The sequence below is a fragment of the Pelmatolapia mariae genome, linkage group LG10_11 (genome assembly GCF_036321145.2).
Source record: "Pelmatolapia mariae isolate MD_Pm_ZW linkage group LG10_11, Pm_UMD_F_2, whole genome shotgun sequence".
Taxonomy (NCBI): Eukaryota; Metazoa; Chordata; class Actinopteri; order Cichliformes; family Cichlidae; genus Pelmatolapia; species Pelmatolapia mariae.
Genome location: NC_086236.1, coordinates 37,117,458 through 37,134,292, shown reverse-complemented (window position 1 = coordinate 37,134,292; position 16,835 = coordinate 37,117,458). Strand labels below are relative to the sequence as shown.

Below are 16,835 nucleotides of genomic sequence, written 5' to 3'. Positions count from 1 at the left end.
TTCTGGATTTATCAAACTACACAGAGTACATCTGTGCAGCTTCTGTGTGAATATGTAGTAAAAGTTGTTATGTATGTGTCGTGGAAGAACCCAAACGCAGGATTCAGAAACAGGAAGTTAAAGTTCAGGTGCAGCTTTATTGCTGGGAAAATTCTACATAAGAAATAAACATCACAAAACGAACCAGAACCCTAAACGTGAAACTAAAACTAAGAACCTCGTGGAAACAGACCAGGACTGAGAGCGAGGGTCAGGAACGCGAGGAGAGAAAACGAGAGTGCAGGTTAAACAACAAGCCAGGGAAGACTGAGGACTAAAATACACAGGATGGGGAACAGGAAGAAACACAGCTGGGGCAAATCAGACATAAGGGCCGTTTCTCAATTCTCAAGTACGCGAGTACGTACTCGCGTTCTCGGCGAGTACGTACTGGCCGAGAACGCACGGGAGTACGAACTCGCCGAGAACGCGAGCACGGACTCGTGATTTGTACAATTGGAACACCTGCGTACATGATGATGTCACAGGTCCGGAGTTTTTACTGCCGTCCCCTCTTAATTTAACTGTGAGTAACATGTTAAGAAGCTTAACTTTAATCACAGCCAAACCGGTTTACTCAGGAACAAATAAAACACTGAAATAAACCAAACATTAACATTTAGAAGTGATCTAAGTGACTTATATATCATTTTTAACCTCAGTAGTGAAACCTCTATTAATAAAAATAGTGTACATGTACATACGTGTACATACCTTAATAAAAACAAGCAGGTGAGATGTTAGAACGCTTTTATTTTTATTTTAGTGGACATTTAATACAACAGACAGCTGCTGGGGTTTGTTTAACCTGAGTAGCGAAAAGACCGCGGGCGGGGGGGGGGGGGGGATTCTGGGATTCTGGGATATTTAGCTGTACCAAGTCCACACCGATGCATGCTCGATAAAACGGGCGGAGCGAGAACACATCCGGGACTTTTTCGCGTTCTCGGCTTGATGCGTACTTCGAATTGGAACAGTACTTGGTCTCCGACTGATGACGTATCACGAGTACACAAGAACGCAAGTACGCACAAGTACGCATATTGAGAAACGCCCAAGGAGACGAGGGAGGCAAAACTAGATACACTGACGTAGGACGCAGACTATCAAAATAAAACAGGAAATACGACACGCACGCACCGACATGGATTCAGACACGAACAGAGGGAACACGGAGTGACTGAGGAACGAGAGAATAAACCCGTGGGCAGAACTGAACCTAAGAACTAGAAATCACAAACCAGACGAACCAGAGATCTAGAAATACAAAACACAAACCAAAACCCTGGTAGTCACGAACCACGATGAAACCCAAGGATCAATAATAAGACAAAACACTGGGGCACCGACCCGGGACCGTGACAGTACGGTATGGACTGGAAGAGGCATTTGTAAGGTTCCCCATATGTACCTCTAATATTATTATTAATATTCAACACACTAAGTAGTATAACTGCTGAAATCCATTTCAAGCACTTTTTAACAAAAATCACACCATTAACAAATAACATCTACTTACATATACAGTAAATATGATCACAAAGCTCATTAACATGATATGGTAAATAGAAAGGGTTTCTACAGGACTCTGTGCCATCCTTTGAACAATACGCTTACTGATTCTGTGGGAGTTCAGAGGGTAAGTAGCAGCCAGGTCCTGCTAATCAAACGCACTGATTAACTGATTATCAGTAAGCGTGAACACCTCTGTAAAAGCAGGCGTCTTCACAGTTTGCTGGTCAGCTGTGTGTTAACGCTTGATGTCCGAGGAAATTCACCCAAATAATCCAAGCGTTACTGTACATCTACGAATCTGCAGGCCTCAGTTAGCATGTTCAATGTTAAAGTTCACAACAGTACAATTACAGCAGGGCGGGCCCTCAGTGATGATGTGTGAGACTGATAAAGTTTTAAATTTGGGTGGTTCTACTAGCTACTGAATCATGGGCTGCATTTCAGTTTTAACACAGTGATTCTGCATTTTAGCTTCATTATTGTTAAATAAATAATGAGAATGTCACGTTGTTGTCCATCTGAGTTTGTACTTACATGATTTGAAATTTGTCGAGGACTACATACATTTTTATTATCCTCTGTAAATAGTAAATAGTTTGTTACTACAATAAACGAAGTAGCTGACCAATAGACACACTTCATTTGATCAACGCAGTAATCTTATAAATATATTTTGCCTCAACCTCGTGTACTGCAATAGTTGTATTTGAATATTGTAAAGACGAGTGGGACAAAATTCCTCCACAATGACGTGAGAGACCGACAGAGTCATACAGAAAATGATTTGCATGCAGGACTGCAGAGGGAAAACAGTATTTTTCACATGATTGTATGTTTGATATGATTCACAGCATCTCTCTTTCACATAAACTGGACTTTTTTTTCTACTCAGGTTTTTAACTTAATAAGATCCTTTGGTCCGTGAATAACTCGAGATGTGGACGCTTACTGTAGCTTGCTCCAACAAAGCTACAGCATAATAATAAGATGAACATTTTTGCTTGACTTTCTAATGTTACTAGCCAAACTTGAAAGAGGAGAGGATGAAAGGATGAGAAGAGAAAGGAAGGACACGATACGGAGATCTGGTATAGAGAAAAGACTAAAGAAAAAAGTAGCAGAGAAGAGAGGAGGAAGAGCAGCTGCTGTCCTCCAGGCATGCCGTCATGTTGGTAGATTCACCTGGCGTGGGCAACCAGCTCTGCTGGAAACATTGGGGACTAATGCAGGCTTTATGATTCTCTACAAGCTCTCAGTCATCTCTTAGTAGCTGAAAAGCCTCCTACAAGAAAATAGCGTTACAACTAGAGGCGTCTTGTGTCACAGATGAGCAGTGAAGAAGAATGACTGCACAGCTGACGGCACTGTATCCCGATATCTATGGCTTGATCTTTGCAGCACCTGTTACAAGCCTTGAAATGTTTCCCACCAGAAAATATGACGAGTAAGACACAAACTCAAATCTGACTTGCATTTGTTTGGAAAACAAACAGCAAAGCCGGCGACGGCCCACTGGAGCTTCGAGAGTTACCGATTTCTCCTGAAAGCGTGTTTATGCCTGTAGCTGCAGAAACACCGTAGGAGTTTAAAGCTGGCCAAGCAACACTGGCTTGGCTCTAAAGATATGTATTAAAAAGGCATGGCCTGGTCTCTCATACGCCTAAGTCTGACATTTTGGGAAATATAGTAAGCTGTTTTCCTAAGACTTAGCCTGCATGACAAGACTCGTGCCATTCTTATCTCAGAGCAGTAAGCTAGCTTAGCATAGAAGCTGGAAACAGGAGGCAGCTTGAAAGAAGCTGAGGTTTGAGTTTAATGATGTGCTAAACAGAATGTCTCTTAATACATCCATGTGCCAGGTAACGTATAACTTGGACTCTTTTCTGGTTTCCCAGACAAGACACTGGGCCACTACTCCTGACCAGAACCTATAGTAACCTATCGTTTCCATGGTTCTGTTCATGCAAAGATTTAAGAAATAAAATACTCTATAAATGTGAATCAGTCAGTTAAATAGTGCTCGGTGGAATGTGCAACCTTGGACGGCAGCTATGTATGCTAAGCATTAACAAGAAAACAAATAATTGTATCTTCCAAAATATCAAATGTTAAAATTACAGTGTGTAAAATCTCACCACTAGATGTCAGTAGATTGCAGACTGGAGTCAATTTGGTTTCTTACCGTTGCAATTTAAGTGCATAATCTTATCAGTGGAGGCTGCTGTAGGGTAGAGGGTAGCCTATGGGATGATCTGATATCCTCGTGTCGGTGTTGTTCCCACATCATCATAATAAATGTTGTTCCAGATCGTGCTAGGCTATGCGTTTGCTGTTTACCTCAGCTGCCAATACGTGTCCACTTCCATTTACTCTGGAGGAGGCTGTAAAACGTTATGAAAGGAGTTCAGTGTAAGTGTAAGAAGTTAGTGTAAAAAACAGCAAAGCTTACTTCTGACTTACTGACAATGATACTGAAGGGAGTTATTGAGGATATCTTTTACTTTTAAGTAAGTATTGCTGTTTTTGCCACTGTTAGCTGCTGTTAGCTGCTAGGCCTAGACTTGGACACTTTGTGAATAAACTCTCATATGATGTGAAAATGTAACCAAACTGTTCTTGAAGGAAACCGTGATTTTTAAGATACCCACGGCTACCATTAGCTGGCATAATGTTAGCTTATAACCAGTTGTTGTTGTTTAGCTGGCCTGTTGTTAGCTAGGAAGGAAATGAGACAGTATGTCTGATGTGCTGACAATAAGTAATTGTGACAATATTGGGAATAAGAAAGCATGTTTATTCACATTTCCATGTTAGAGCCATGACTTCAGACCAGGAGATGAGGCCTGAGGTGAAGAGGTAGAAGATGACGTGCTGTCCAGATGTTGGTCATGTTGTCTCTTTCTTTGTATTTTTACTTCTTTGGTGATAAAACAAGCATCCTTGATGTCTTGAGGCTGAAGGTGCAGGCATGAATTAAAATTTACCTCCGTGTCTTCTCCTTCACCTTTGGTGTGCCGTGTATCCCCGACTCATAGCTAAACACATTATACACGATTGGCAACTGTATTCAAGATGGTGGGGAAACATGGTTGGTTCTACAAACTGGCATCACTTCTATTTATTTTTAATACTTAAAAGTTTCTGATAATTCATTGATTTGTTGGAATACACAACTATCCACTAATCAGTGTATATGTATGAATACGGTATTCTTTTTTCTATTAATTCAACTCAAAAAAACAACTGACTGTACTTCTCAGAAAAGCTTGAACTCTGTTTTGCAGTCTGGGTAGTGTGGTATTGGGTTCAAATTACATTCCCCTTGCTTTTTATGAGGCAGGATGAATAGGCACATTTTTTTAAACAAAACCCGTGAAAGCACACATTTCAAACAGTAAACTCACCACATTTATGCAAATTATTTACTTTTGTTTATTTTGTATAAATCTGTTTATGCAGTCAAAGTGTGGGCAATAACATTTTTAGAAAATCTTGGTTTTAGATTTAGGCCGTGGTTAGGCAAAGGCCAGCGGTTATGTTCATCGTTGTGGTTATGGTGAGGCTCTATGACATGTACGTGAAAGTAATCTCTGATAAGACCTTCACACTGAGCACTGTGCAGAAGCAATGACGATCCTACTGGAGGTACAGAACCCCTGGAGGGGACAGTGTTAGGTGTTTGGTACAAGTGACTCTTCCTAATAAAATGATGCTCCTGTACTAACTAACATTCAACTACGTAAGTTTAAAATATGCTGTGATCAGTTAGAATTATTAAAAAGTTCATGGTGACTGTGAGTTTGTTCATTCAATGTAAAATCCATTAAATAGAAAAGTAGCCAAACTTATTTTCATACAGAAGGAATCAAATTTAGAGGAAGAGCTTGGTATGAAAACATAGTTGAAAGAAAACTTTGACAGCCACCTATCCTACACAGGGATATGACCCTTACATTTTATCCAAGCTGTCACTTTTACACATTTTCTAGTCTTGAATTTAAAAAATGTGTTTAATTCAATCCAATTTTATTTATATAGCGCCAAATCTCCAACAACAGTTGCCTTAAGGTGCTATATATTGTAATGTAAAGAGCCTACAGTAACAGAGAGAAACCCAACAATCGAACGACCGCCTTTGAGCAAGCACTTGGCGACAGTGGGAAGAAAAAAACTCCCTTTTAACAGGAAGAAACCTCCAGCAGAACCTGGGAGGGGCGGGGCCATCTGCCACAGGCGGTTGGGGGTGGGGGGAGAAAGAAGGGACCAAAGACTTACTGGAGGTTAATAATAACAAATGACTAAACTGAAATGACTTGTTGTGTCTTATCCATCCATTTACACACCACCCACCACTGCTGTGTATGTAAGGTGTTTGTCTGAACCCCAAACAGCTGGTTAGAACATTAGCTCATACAGACAAACTAATTTGGGTGTTAGTGACCAGTTTCTCGTCCAGGTGAAGCGATCAATAAACGCCCTTTCATTTCACACAGGTTCAGGCCACAACAGGCCAGTCACTTCCTCTCGTCTCCATCACATTAGAGCCATTATCTCCTTTTAGTCATACACAGCCCTCGTCCTAATGATCCAGATTAGCGAACGCGCTTGGCACCACGGCTGTCATATTGGAAGCCCCAGCTATCCATTATAGTCCACCTTCCCCTTGTGCCACGGGTGGCTGTTCCAATAACAGCCCTCCTCTAACCCAGATAGGAGCGCAGCGAGAAATGAGATCAAAAACAGCGAGCTTCTCTCTCCCAGTGCGATCACACAATAGCGTGCGCCTAGCTGCTAAATCTGGGTGTAGTCCTTCACAGCGTCCTATTCTCACTGGATTCCTCAAACTACCCAATTATCCCCGATCCTCTTGAGAGGTGACCCATCGTGTCCCAGGAGGCTGAGTGGAAGTGGGTCTCATTATGATAAGGTGAAGGTAGAATTTCCTCCATCGTGGGAGCAGTTTCATCAGCGGGGTTGTGGAAAATGTCCAGAGATGTGAGCAGACTACACAACCATTCACCCCCTTTTAACAGACTCCACAGTGAAATTCTGTGTTATTATTGGTCATATTATAAAGGGTTCCATCCATTATAGGAAGCCTGAGTGGAAAACACTAAAGTCATCTGCACCAAAGTACAAAAGCAGACACGAACAATGATGACGTACGTGAGACTCAACGTCTAGTGAAGCTGGAAAGACGACAAACACTGGAGCAATCAGGAAGCTCTGTCTCTTCTCAAAGTTATGCAGGAAACGTATTTCATATCATATTTCCACGATCTTTCCTACATTCCTACGTAGCCATCTTATCTGTTTTGTGGCACCATCTGTTTATCAGGACGAGCAGTATGTCTGTGTAACACGAGTGGATGGAAAAATGCTTGGTGCCGCCAGCACGACGAGCACAGCACTGATAACAATCACTTAAACACTCTGCAGCGGTTCACGTGTGCTCCAGGTGTGTCACCGTGCACTATGACATCACTGTTGGAGGCGGTTACAGGTGCAGCCCTGACTCTGGCCACACCGCCTCCACACTTTGAGGAGGAGCTTCACGCTGGTGGCATCATCATCATGACAGGCATGAGTTGCAATCAAGAACGTGCGAGGAGGCATCTGAATATGACGCAAATGACACACTTAGCATATGTCTGGTGACAGTGAAGAGGGGCAGAAGGAGCCACAGCAGGAGAGAGAAAACAAGCAGATGATCCAAATGGGGGTCTCGTCCCTCGGCTGACCTCAACTGCCCGAGGCGCAGTGTGGCCGCTTAATTCATCTGAATGATCTAAAAGGAAAATGATGTGAGACAAATGGGGATGCTGGGATTCAGGGAGGCTTCGTAAAACGTGTTACTGCTAAAAGCTACACATTTGGAAAGCACTGATTCATTTGGTGCTTCGTGGTGGTTTGTGACTCAGAAGTGTAAACAGCTGAAGGAGATGATCGTGAAAAGCAAACGAGGTCTGAGGCGCGATGCTGCTGTCGTGCATATGGCCCCGTGAAACAAGCTCGGCGTATTGTGTCTCTTTGTTTGCTTCTCTCACTTTAGTCATGAGCATTGTGTTAACATTTCTCTCTCTGGCTGTCTAAACTCTTTCTTACAGTTCCTCTCGCAGCCTTCTAAATATTTGTCCTCTTGTATCTACAGAAGCCGGAACGTTTTCTTTCTATTTTTTCACTCCATTGTGATTTTTCCCATATCGCACGACCACATTATGCGGGTAATGTTTAATTAGAAGTCTCTACATTCCTTCCAACACTTAGAAGATGGAGCTGAGTCATTTCTGACATATTTGTGGGGATATCAAATATCACATCTCTGTCCTCAAACCATTTTCTCTGCACATAGATGAAGCTGTGCAGTGTCCTCACATACATTTCCTTTAATAATCCACAGTCTTCCATGGTTATTATAGAAACATGGTTATTCATATTTACAGTTTTTCTTTCTTGTTTTTGTTTGTGTTAGAAAAACTGTGACACATTGTTTCAAATGAATCAGCAAAACTGTGTTTTTCTCCATAAAACCAAATGTTTGGTAGATAGCTGTGCTTATGTTGGTGTGTCTTTGTAGACTCACAGCAGGGAGTCTAAATCGTGTCTTAAAACCCACTTTTATTCCTTGGCTTTTAACCTCAGTGAGACTTAGTTTCTCTTTTAATTGAAGTAGTTATTTAATTAATGATTTCACTCTTCTTTTATTTGGTTTTTACTTATATCTAATGTAATTTTATTTTACAGTTCTAATGTACAGCACTTTGTGTCAGCTGTGGTTGTTTTAAAGTGCTTTATAAATAAAGTTGATGATGATGATGATGAGACTCAGACCTGACAGTGTTTAAATCTGTGGCTGCACAGGGGTCGTGGTCAGCACTGTTACCTGACAGCAACATAACCCAGGCCGGGGCATTTCTGCGTGAAGCTTGAGTACCTAAAGTTGACCTTTGTGTGACCCTCAGCGCTTCATTGCTGGGCTGCAGGTGGAGAGCCATGACCAGGCCAAAACAGAATGCAGCTGAATACGAGGAGAAACAGAAGTGTCTGCTGATGCTACAGTGATGACAATTATTTTGCTGAAATTCAGTTTAGATCTTTTTTATTGTTAATTATTGAAAAAAAAAAGTTATGTTTGAAAACAGCTGCCGCGTGTTAACGATTCACAAAAGCACATCAAAATGTGCATTTTTAAAAGTCTGCAGACGATACAGTAATATTTATAAATGCTAGATAGTCACAAGAGCATTGAATCTGCTTTTGCCTTCAGAAAGGTGTTGGAAACATTCCTCAGAGGTTTTGGTCCACACTGACATGACAGCATCGCACGGTTGCTGCAGATTTGTCAGCTTTTCAAACACATCCCAGAAGTGCTCAGTTGGAACAAGATCTGGGAAAGTGGAAACCATTCACACCAGTCGGTTTGGCACCAGCAACCGTTCAAAGTCACTTTAATCACCTTTCTTTCCCTTTGTGATGCTCAGTTTGACCTTCAGCAGGTCGTCCTGTCTCAGTGGCTAAATGTGTTGAGTTGCTTCCATGTGACTGTATTTAAGTATTTGAAATAATTATTTATTTATACAGATTTAGTGTGTTGGTGGTGATTTCCCATGTTGGTGTTATTCCTCATTATCATTGTGTTTGTCCAGGATCAACGTTGCGTCTGCGGATATCAGATCGTGCTTCACGTTCACAGACAGAGTGTGATGGTAAGGGCAGAGAAGTGGAGCTACGTGCTGCAAAAAGGGAATTACAGTCAGTGCAAAGGAGAGCGAATATGAAGGAGACGTGAGTGATCGTGAAGGTAGACGAGTTTAAATAGCTGTGGTCAACCATTCAAAGTGAACGACAGAGCGTAGAGGGTGGAGATGAGCACTGGCTGATTTGTGTTTGGAGCACAGCAGGAGGAGTGAAAGGTACTGAGACTTGCTATGATGTGTGGTTTGGAGACAGTGGCTCTAAAAAATGCTTGAGGAGGCAGAAATAAAGGTTTAGTGATCTCCACTGTGAGTGACCAGGATTCAGGGATGAGCAGAGGAGGATCCGTGGATATCCTGGACAAAGGATGTTAAAGGTGGAGCAGAGATTTATTGATGCAGTGAATGGGGACATGGAGAGGGCTGGCGTAACAGAAGAGGAAGGACATCGTGAGGTGGAGTCGGATGATCTATTGTGGTGACCCTTAAAGGGACCGTAAAAATGTCATTTATAGCTTTTAACCCTCATTCAGTGAACATTTCCTTCAACTCAACGTTGAACACTTGGAGCTCCACAGAATATCAGCACAGCTTAAAAACAGTTTCTCACAGTAGCATGCATTCAGCATTTCTTTCTTAAAAGTGCCACATTTTGGGAGGTTTCCCCATAGATTACAGCTCGTGCAAGCCTTTTCTTTTTCTCCACCTCAGGTGAATAAGCGCAGCGGGGAGCTGCATGAACAATCAGAAGGAAGCAGGACACGGAGCGGAGGGGGGATGCACCGGAGGAGGGGAAGCAGAAGAGCTGACTCACTCCAGTGTGGGGGCTTTTGTGGCGCAGCGGGGCACTGAATCATCTGGAGCCTTATTGAATATTTCCTCCATTTGATGTCATTATCGCCCTAGCGATCATCGCCGCCATCATCAGCGCTGTCCCCGAGACTCCGCTCTACAGGCAGGGGAGGGACAGCAGGAGACAGGCAGGCTGACCAGGAGCTGATGATGCTGAATAAATCAAAGTCGTACGACGGGGCTGCTCAAAGAAAAAACAAAGTGAGCAACTTTAGTTTTATGGTGCAGAGGATAAGATGCATTTGTTTTTAAGAAGTCAAAGGGTGAAAGCAAACTATTGATGGCGCTGGCTCACTGTGTGTGGGCTCTAATCAATGCTGAACGAGTGATCAAACCTTTACTTACCGCAGCACACACGCTCACCGCTGATCCTACAGAAAGATGACAGCAGGCGCCAAATTTAAGTCATTTCTATCTTTTATTAGAAATGGATGACATTTCAACCCAAGCAGGACTTTAGTTTCACCTTCGGTGTGCCATGCATACAAAACCAGAATCCGAGTGTCAGTGTTAGTGCCGGTAATGTTTATTTGTAAGGGGTTGATATCAAAGTCTTTTTTTTTCTCCTGTGCAATTAATATTCACAGATATGTACATTCAGATTAGTCAGCCTCAAATATCAGCGTGAAAAGAAAAGCAACGTTAAAAGTAAAAAGTTACAAAAACCCCTCAAATTAAACAATATATTTCTCTTTTAAAATATAATTAATAAGAACTCCGGTAACACGAGTTAAATTATGATTGCTTCAGTTTAACCATAGGCACATAGTAGATCGGTGAGGCGCTGTAGGAGCCCAGCGGAGGGCACATCTTGGCCTTTCCTAACTGCGGTTGATGTTTGTGTGAACAAAACCACCAAGCAGTCCGTGTGGGGCCGCTTCAGAATTAAAAGATGAAAAAAATAAAAGACACAAACAAAAAAGACGAAGCGACGTCTAAAGGTTTCCTCTGCTCCTCGCAGGTGGAGCTGCGAACTCTACCAGGATCTCTCACAGACGTTCACAACGACAGTTTCTTTGGTATAAAACTACCACGCCTTCCTACAACTCAAAACAGAAAACTGCATTTATTCAATAATGATTGGGAATCAGTCTGTCTTTAGATTTATCGACATGCAAGACTCGAAGTGTGAGGTGGCCACGTGCCGCACGATGAGACGAGAGGGTTAGACGACACGTTTAGGAAGCGACTGAACGTGAGGAACTCTTACCGACGTGCTGCTGTTGAACAGCAGCTCTATCTTACAGTCAGTCAGATTCACTTCATAATAACGTCTCACAGGGTCAGCGATAAAAGTCGAGGCCTTTGAGGGATCGGGCGCTTCACAGTAAAACTTTGTCGTTCACGTCCAAGAATATCATTTGACATCATCGTAGTTTTTCATAAAATAGTGAAACAGTCTCAGATTTCCCCTCTGCTGTCGTCTTCATCCCCGTCCTGTGCTAATAGCACGGCTACTGTGAGTCTGTGCTGCAGACTGACACCAGTTCTGCAGTGTGCCTTCGTTCCCTTTACACACAGGTCAGATCGATGTTTAGCATATTTATTGTGACACGTCGATTTCACCGTTCAATGAGAATTGTGGGAAAAAAAAGAAGGAAGACGAAAGGAAGCACAGAGGGTAAAAAGTAAAGGAGGAGGAGGCAAGGAAGGATGGAGAGGGATTAGCTAGTAGGTCATTACTTTCTCTCTGGTGACTAATGAGACTCGAATGTCCCGGACAGTATTTTTAGGATGCTCCTCGTGTCCACGGAGACGCAAGTCGCCAAGGTGACCCGTTTTCACCACGATCAACTGAAGGCTGTATCTGAACGGCTTGTGGTCGTGTCTCGGTGTGCAGCCGGGCCATTTCACTGTGAGAGTGGCAAAAGCGTCCTAGATCTGGAATATTTACCTAAAAGTTGCAGGTCGAGTCTAAACGTGTGGCGTCTCATTAAAGGGCGTGCCTGCACGACACCAGGACTTTGTGTGTCTTTTTAGAGGATGCCCTTAACAATAAAAACGTGTGCAGAACGACCTCTTTTGCTTAATTGTAACATTAGTAAAACATTCCTGTATGTTTAAAGCAGACGACAGAGAGAGGGGGAGACCCAGCTGTGTCTCACTGCTTCCATGTGATGGGCGGAGTCTCTCAGTCACGCCCTGCAGCGCTCTCAGACTGAGAGAAAGAGACATCCTGCTCAGTGACAATGACAGCACTAAGGTGTGGTTACATTTCCCTGTGTGCAATACTAACAACAGGTCTACAGGTCTTTTGCACATGTGGAATTATTATGCAACGGTGTCTCTGTCGCTGTCGTGGGTGTGTCAAAATGCAAGCGTGAGGAACATTAATGTAGAAACCACCTATGGGAGTGACTGATGAAGCCAGCAATGTCAGCTATCCCGTGTCTGAAAAGTGCTTACGCAACCCAGAGTGGCCGCTGTTTAGAAGGGAGGGGGAAAGGCAGGAAAATTAGGAATAACACTTCCCCTGGAAGGCTGCAAATTTGGCACACTTGATGTCATTTAGCACAGATTCAAGTCAAAAAAATAAAAATAGTTACACCCTACAATTGTTCCGGTTTCAGTGAATGCACATGCTGATATAACCGAGTCCCCTAAGGCAAAAAGGATTGTAAGTGTGGAAAGCTGTTCGAGTCCCCTCCACACTCACGTCCACAGTGCTGCACTGCGAGCTACCGTCTGAAGAGTAAGAGGGGGTCCTGGTAGAGGAAAAGCAGTAGATGGTAAGCCAGGGTTCTCCTCTGTGCCTGTTCAAAGTAAACAAGCAGAGTCAGGATGTGTCCCCTTCAAGTTATTCTCCTTCTTCCCTCGGGTCCTCTCACGGGGACACGTTGAGTAGCTTCGTAGATTTATTGGGGTAACTGATGGCCAGGCTGATGGCAGCAATGTTCTTCAGTGCCTACACAGAAAGCAAAAGTACGTCAGGAAAAAGCTGCAGGTACAAAGAAATACTCAGCACTGACAGTTCATTTATACAGCATCACATTACAGCAAAGGTCCCGACACTCAGACGACCCCCTGTGGACAGGCGCTTGGCGACAGCAGGAAGGAAAACCTCCCATTAAGAGGAAGAACCCTCCGACAGAATCAGGCTCAAGGGAGGCCGAACAAATAGTGCGGATGTTAATATTAAGGATGACTTTCGAAAACTAACGATGCAATGACTTCTCAACGTCTGTGCTGTGACAGTTTAACAGACAGTGCTATTTATGTTTTATGAAACTTTGTCCCTTATTAGCCGCGTCCTGTTATCTGTCCACCATGACACCTGCTCAGAGCGTGGTCTAGTTTTCCTTTGTCGAGTCCACTAATGGCAGCGGGACAAAAAAACAAACACTTCCACGATAAATAATAAAGACGTCACATTCAGTCTGCATCACTCTCATTTCTGCACTTTTGCATCTTTGCACATAAGATCTGTCAGTATATCAGTAAAGTAAACATGCACTGCTGTAGGCTGATGCAGCTTCTACTCCAAGAAAACATTCAGTGTAAGTGTTTCAAACAGAATTTACACTTTTACATGTCACAGCAGATTGATTCACATATTTTATCTAAAAGAGATTTTCATGTTGGATGCACTTTTGATCTCTGCAGCCCTCCCGGGGACCTGCGTCTTCTCCTGGTCTTAAACTGGAGATCTTTCATGTTTAGGCTGTGTGACACTGACAAACATGTTCAGAGCTGCTCTGCTGTGCAGTACAGAAATGTTTAGTATTGCCTAGAAACCATTTAGGCCATTTACATTTGTTTTCTCCCAGTTCAGCTTTCCATTTTGACATTTAAGAGTCTGCAACTCCTCGAGTGCAGCAGCCAGGCTGCAGACATGCACCAAATGAAAGGACACATTACACCCAGTATGGTTGACTTGTGCTGGTTTGCTGTCGCCTTCACAGTTCATTTGACGCTTTCCATAGCATTAAAACATGTCCCATACCAAGTTATACCCATTTGTCCCAGTGCTAACCACACCATCGTTTCTTTTAAGCTATAAATTGCACATTTTCAGTTATCTAAGCGCAGCTAGTGTCATGTAAGCCAGGTGGATGAAGAGGAACTGTTAGCAGACAGCTAACTAGTGAGCAGCCAAATCAATGAGCTGAGGGTGGCCGTTGGATGAGAGAGAATTCATCACTTCAGTCCCTTTTTTCACATTATACCTGCTCATTTCATTAATGGTTAATATAAAGCATGCAACCACGGCGGATGCAGCCTTAATTTAATCAAACACTTGTCTCTTTTATCTCCTCACAGAGGAGAGCAGATATATCTACTGGAGGATTAATGATGAAGCTCCATTCTGCTCTTTCCATCTTGCGGCTCTACAATAATTTTTTAACAATGTTTCATTTAATTGCTTCCTCCTGCCTCCTCTCAGCCAACGACTGCAGTTCAGCTCCAGGGAACGCTCCGTCTCATAGCGCTCGCTGATTCGGCTGTCACCGTGCTCACGGGGTCTGGTGGGCAATTTCATCATATCAAAAACACACACACTGCTTAACTAAGTGATCAGTAAGTGATGGGCAGCCCTGTGCATTACTTTAAGCTGTGAAGACAAGACGGCGAGCGAAGCTGTCCTCGGTGGGACATCAGCTGATTTGCCCTAAATATCCATTGTTATGGTAACAGTTTGGACTATTGTGTCACCTTTGGTTTTGTTTTCACCCTGACAGGTATTAGGTAAGCACTCAGCAGAACCACCCACAGTGTGCTTTTCATGCTGCATCCTCTGCTCCTCCTAACTGCCTTTGGGCTCCTCCGCTATACTGCGTGGTCCTGAGTACAGAGGACACTGTGGCTCGCTCTGCCACACATGCTAATGGACTGTAATTACCAAATACATTAGTCCTGAGCACAGCCCACACACATTCAAAACAAGGGGAGGGGGTGCAGAGGGATCTGCTAGGTGTCAACAGCTCTGTGATTCACTAGCAAAAGAGACTCCAGGCACGAGCTGACTCACAGCAACTCAAGAGCGTTCAATCAGTGGGACTGCGTGGTTAAGAAAGAGTTGCATAACACTTTAAGGTGCACGAGCAACTTCTCTGAGCTACTACCGTCCGCTGAGTGCAATGCTTTGAATTTAGGAATATGTTAATATGCAAAGACAAAAAGAGAGAGGAAGCCTTACCATCGCGGTGTGGTTGAGGAGCTGCTCATCAGTGGTCATGGCTAACAGGTACTCCTGGAGGACGCCCTGAGCCTGGAAGACACGTCCAATGCAGGTAAATTGGTAATGCATCGTTTGCACCATTCCAGCGTTTAGTTTGATGCATGCATGCAAGACGCATGAATAAAACCAGATAAAGAAGGAACTTCCTGAAACAGAGCAGCAGGTTACATAAAAGAGGCACTCGGTTATAAATGAGGCCTGGTTCCCTGACCTCTCTTCACCTCCATCTCAGCATCAAACTGAAGCTGGAATGTTGGAAAAGTCATTGAAAATTATAAACAAACTAAACGAGTGCTTCCACTTGGCCCTATGAGAGAGATGTACCTTGGGCTTACATAAGCACAGGGATTTGGAAAACACAGATAAGACTACACAGAGGCTAAATGGACTGAGACTGGCCAAATTGAGCTTTTACAGCACTGGAAACACAGTCCAGAGCTCTGCTCCACCATTCATCCAAAGTGTTTACGCTGTAGGAGCAACCCAGGACGATTTGTACAGTCAGTGCTGCACGACTTACAGTTTGGATTCCTAAATAGAACTTTCCCTTCTTAGGCAGCGACTTAATTGAATCTCAGAGGAGCTGACCATGAACTTTACGTACATTCAGAGAATGAGAAGCACGATGGCCGCTAAAGCCCTCTAATAAGCTGTGTAGATGCTCAAAGCTAATGCAGCCACAGAGGACTCGATGATGTGCCAAGCTGCTCGTTAGCTTCGTATGACTTGAACATTTTGTCACCATGGCGCTGGTCAATATGGCCGTGCATCATCACTGCAGTCAGATCTGACATCTTTCTGAGGATGATCACAGATGGTCCAGCGTTGTAGGAAGATCACAGATGCTTACAGCTGATGATTTTCCAATATTCATGTTTCACTGTAGAATGGGCGGAGTTTTAGGAAGCGACTGTCCCCTGTATGTTAGCCACAGTGGACACCAGCATTCCCAGTTTTGGCTGGATGCAATCTAAATGCGTTGTAGCCCATTTGTCACCAGTCTAATCCAGTTTACAACCACACTTCCAATAATCCCGGACCAAGCACATCTCAGCCCACCCGTACTTCGACAGCTGCAACACGACGTGTTCATGTGTGGTGTTGTGTTAAAACTACAGAGCCATTTCACACCCATCAGGAAAATAAAAGTTGCGTCACATTCACTGGAGAACAACAACTACTGCCTGATGGCACGCAGCTCTCATTTCACTCTTAAGAAAATCTGCATCATACGTGTTTGTATAACCGAAGTGTGTCTGCAGTGCTGCTTTACAGAACGCGTTACACACCATCATGTGCTGTTATGCTAACTGCAGTATTCATGAGGGGCATCCCAGGCAAATGTACTGAGTGCCACTACCGCCCCCTGGTGCTTGATCAGAAATACTGCAGAACCTTAGCTCGCCAGTCCCTCTCTTACACGTGACAACATCCAGCGGGTGCAGCAGAGACTCCGTCCTGTAAGACGATTTAAGTGATGTCATTTTATTATCAGATAGAAGCCTCGGGCCTCACTGGGAAGGCTGCAGGAGAGGTCCTGCTTTTCTGGCCCTGCC

At 43.5% G+C, this 16,835-nt stretch overlaps 1 protein-coding gene across 3 annotated transcripts in view; it reads right to left on the bottom strand.

Annotated features, from left to right (window-relative positions):
* Nucleotides 1-10,499: 10,499 nt before the first annotated feature.
* Nucleotides 10,500-16,835, bottom strand: part of zzef1 (zinc finger, ZZ-type with EF hand domain 1) — a 31,772-nt gene continuing 25,436 nt past the window's right edge. For all 3 annotated transcript variants that reach the window (XM_063486572.1, XM_063486573.1, XM_063486574.1), the window contains 2 exons: nt 15,238-15,309; nt 10,500-13,005 (listed from right to left, as the gene is read on the bottom strand). In XM_063486572.1, the coding sequence (XP_063342642.1) occupies nt 12,925-13,005; nt 15,238-15,309 (153 nt within the window). In that variant the 3' untranslated portion in view covers nt 10,500-12,924. The remainder of the gene's footprint in view (nt 13,006-15,237; nt 15,310-16,835) is intronic.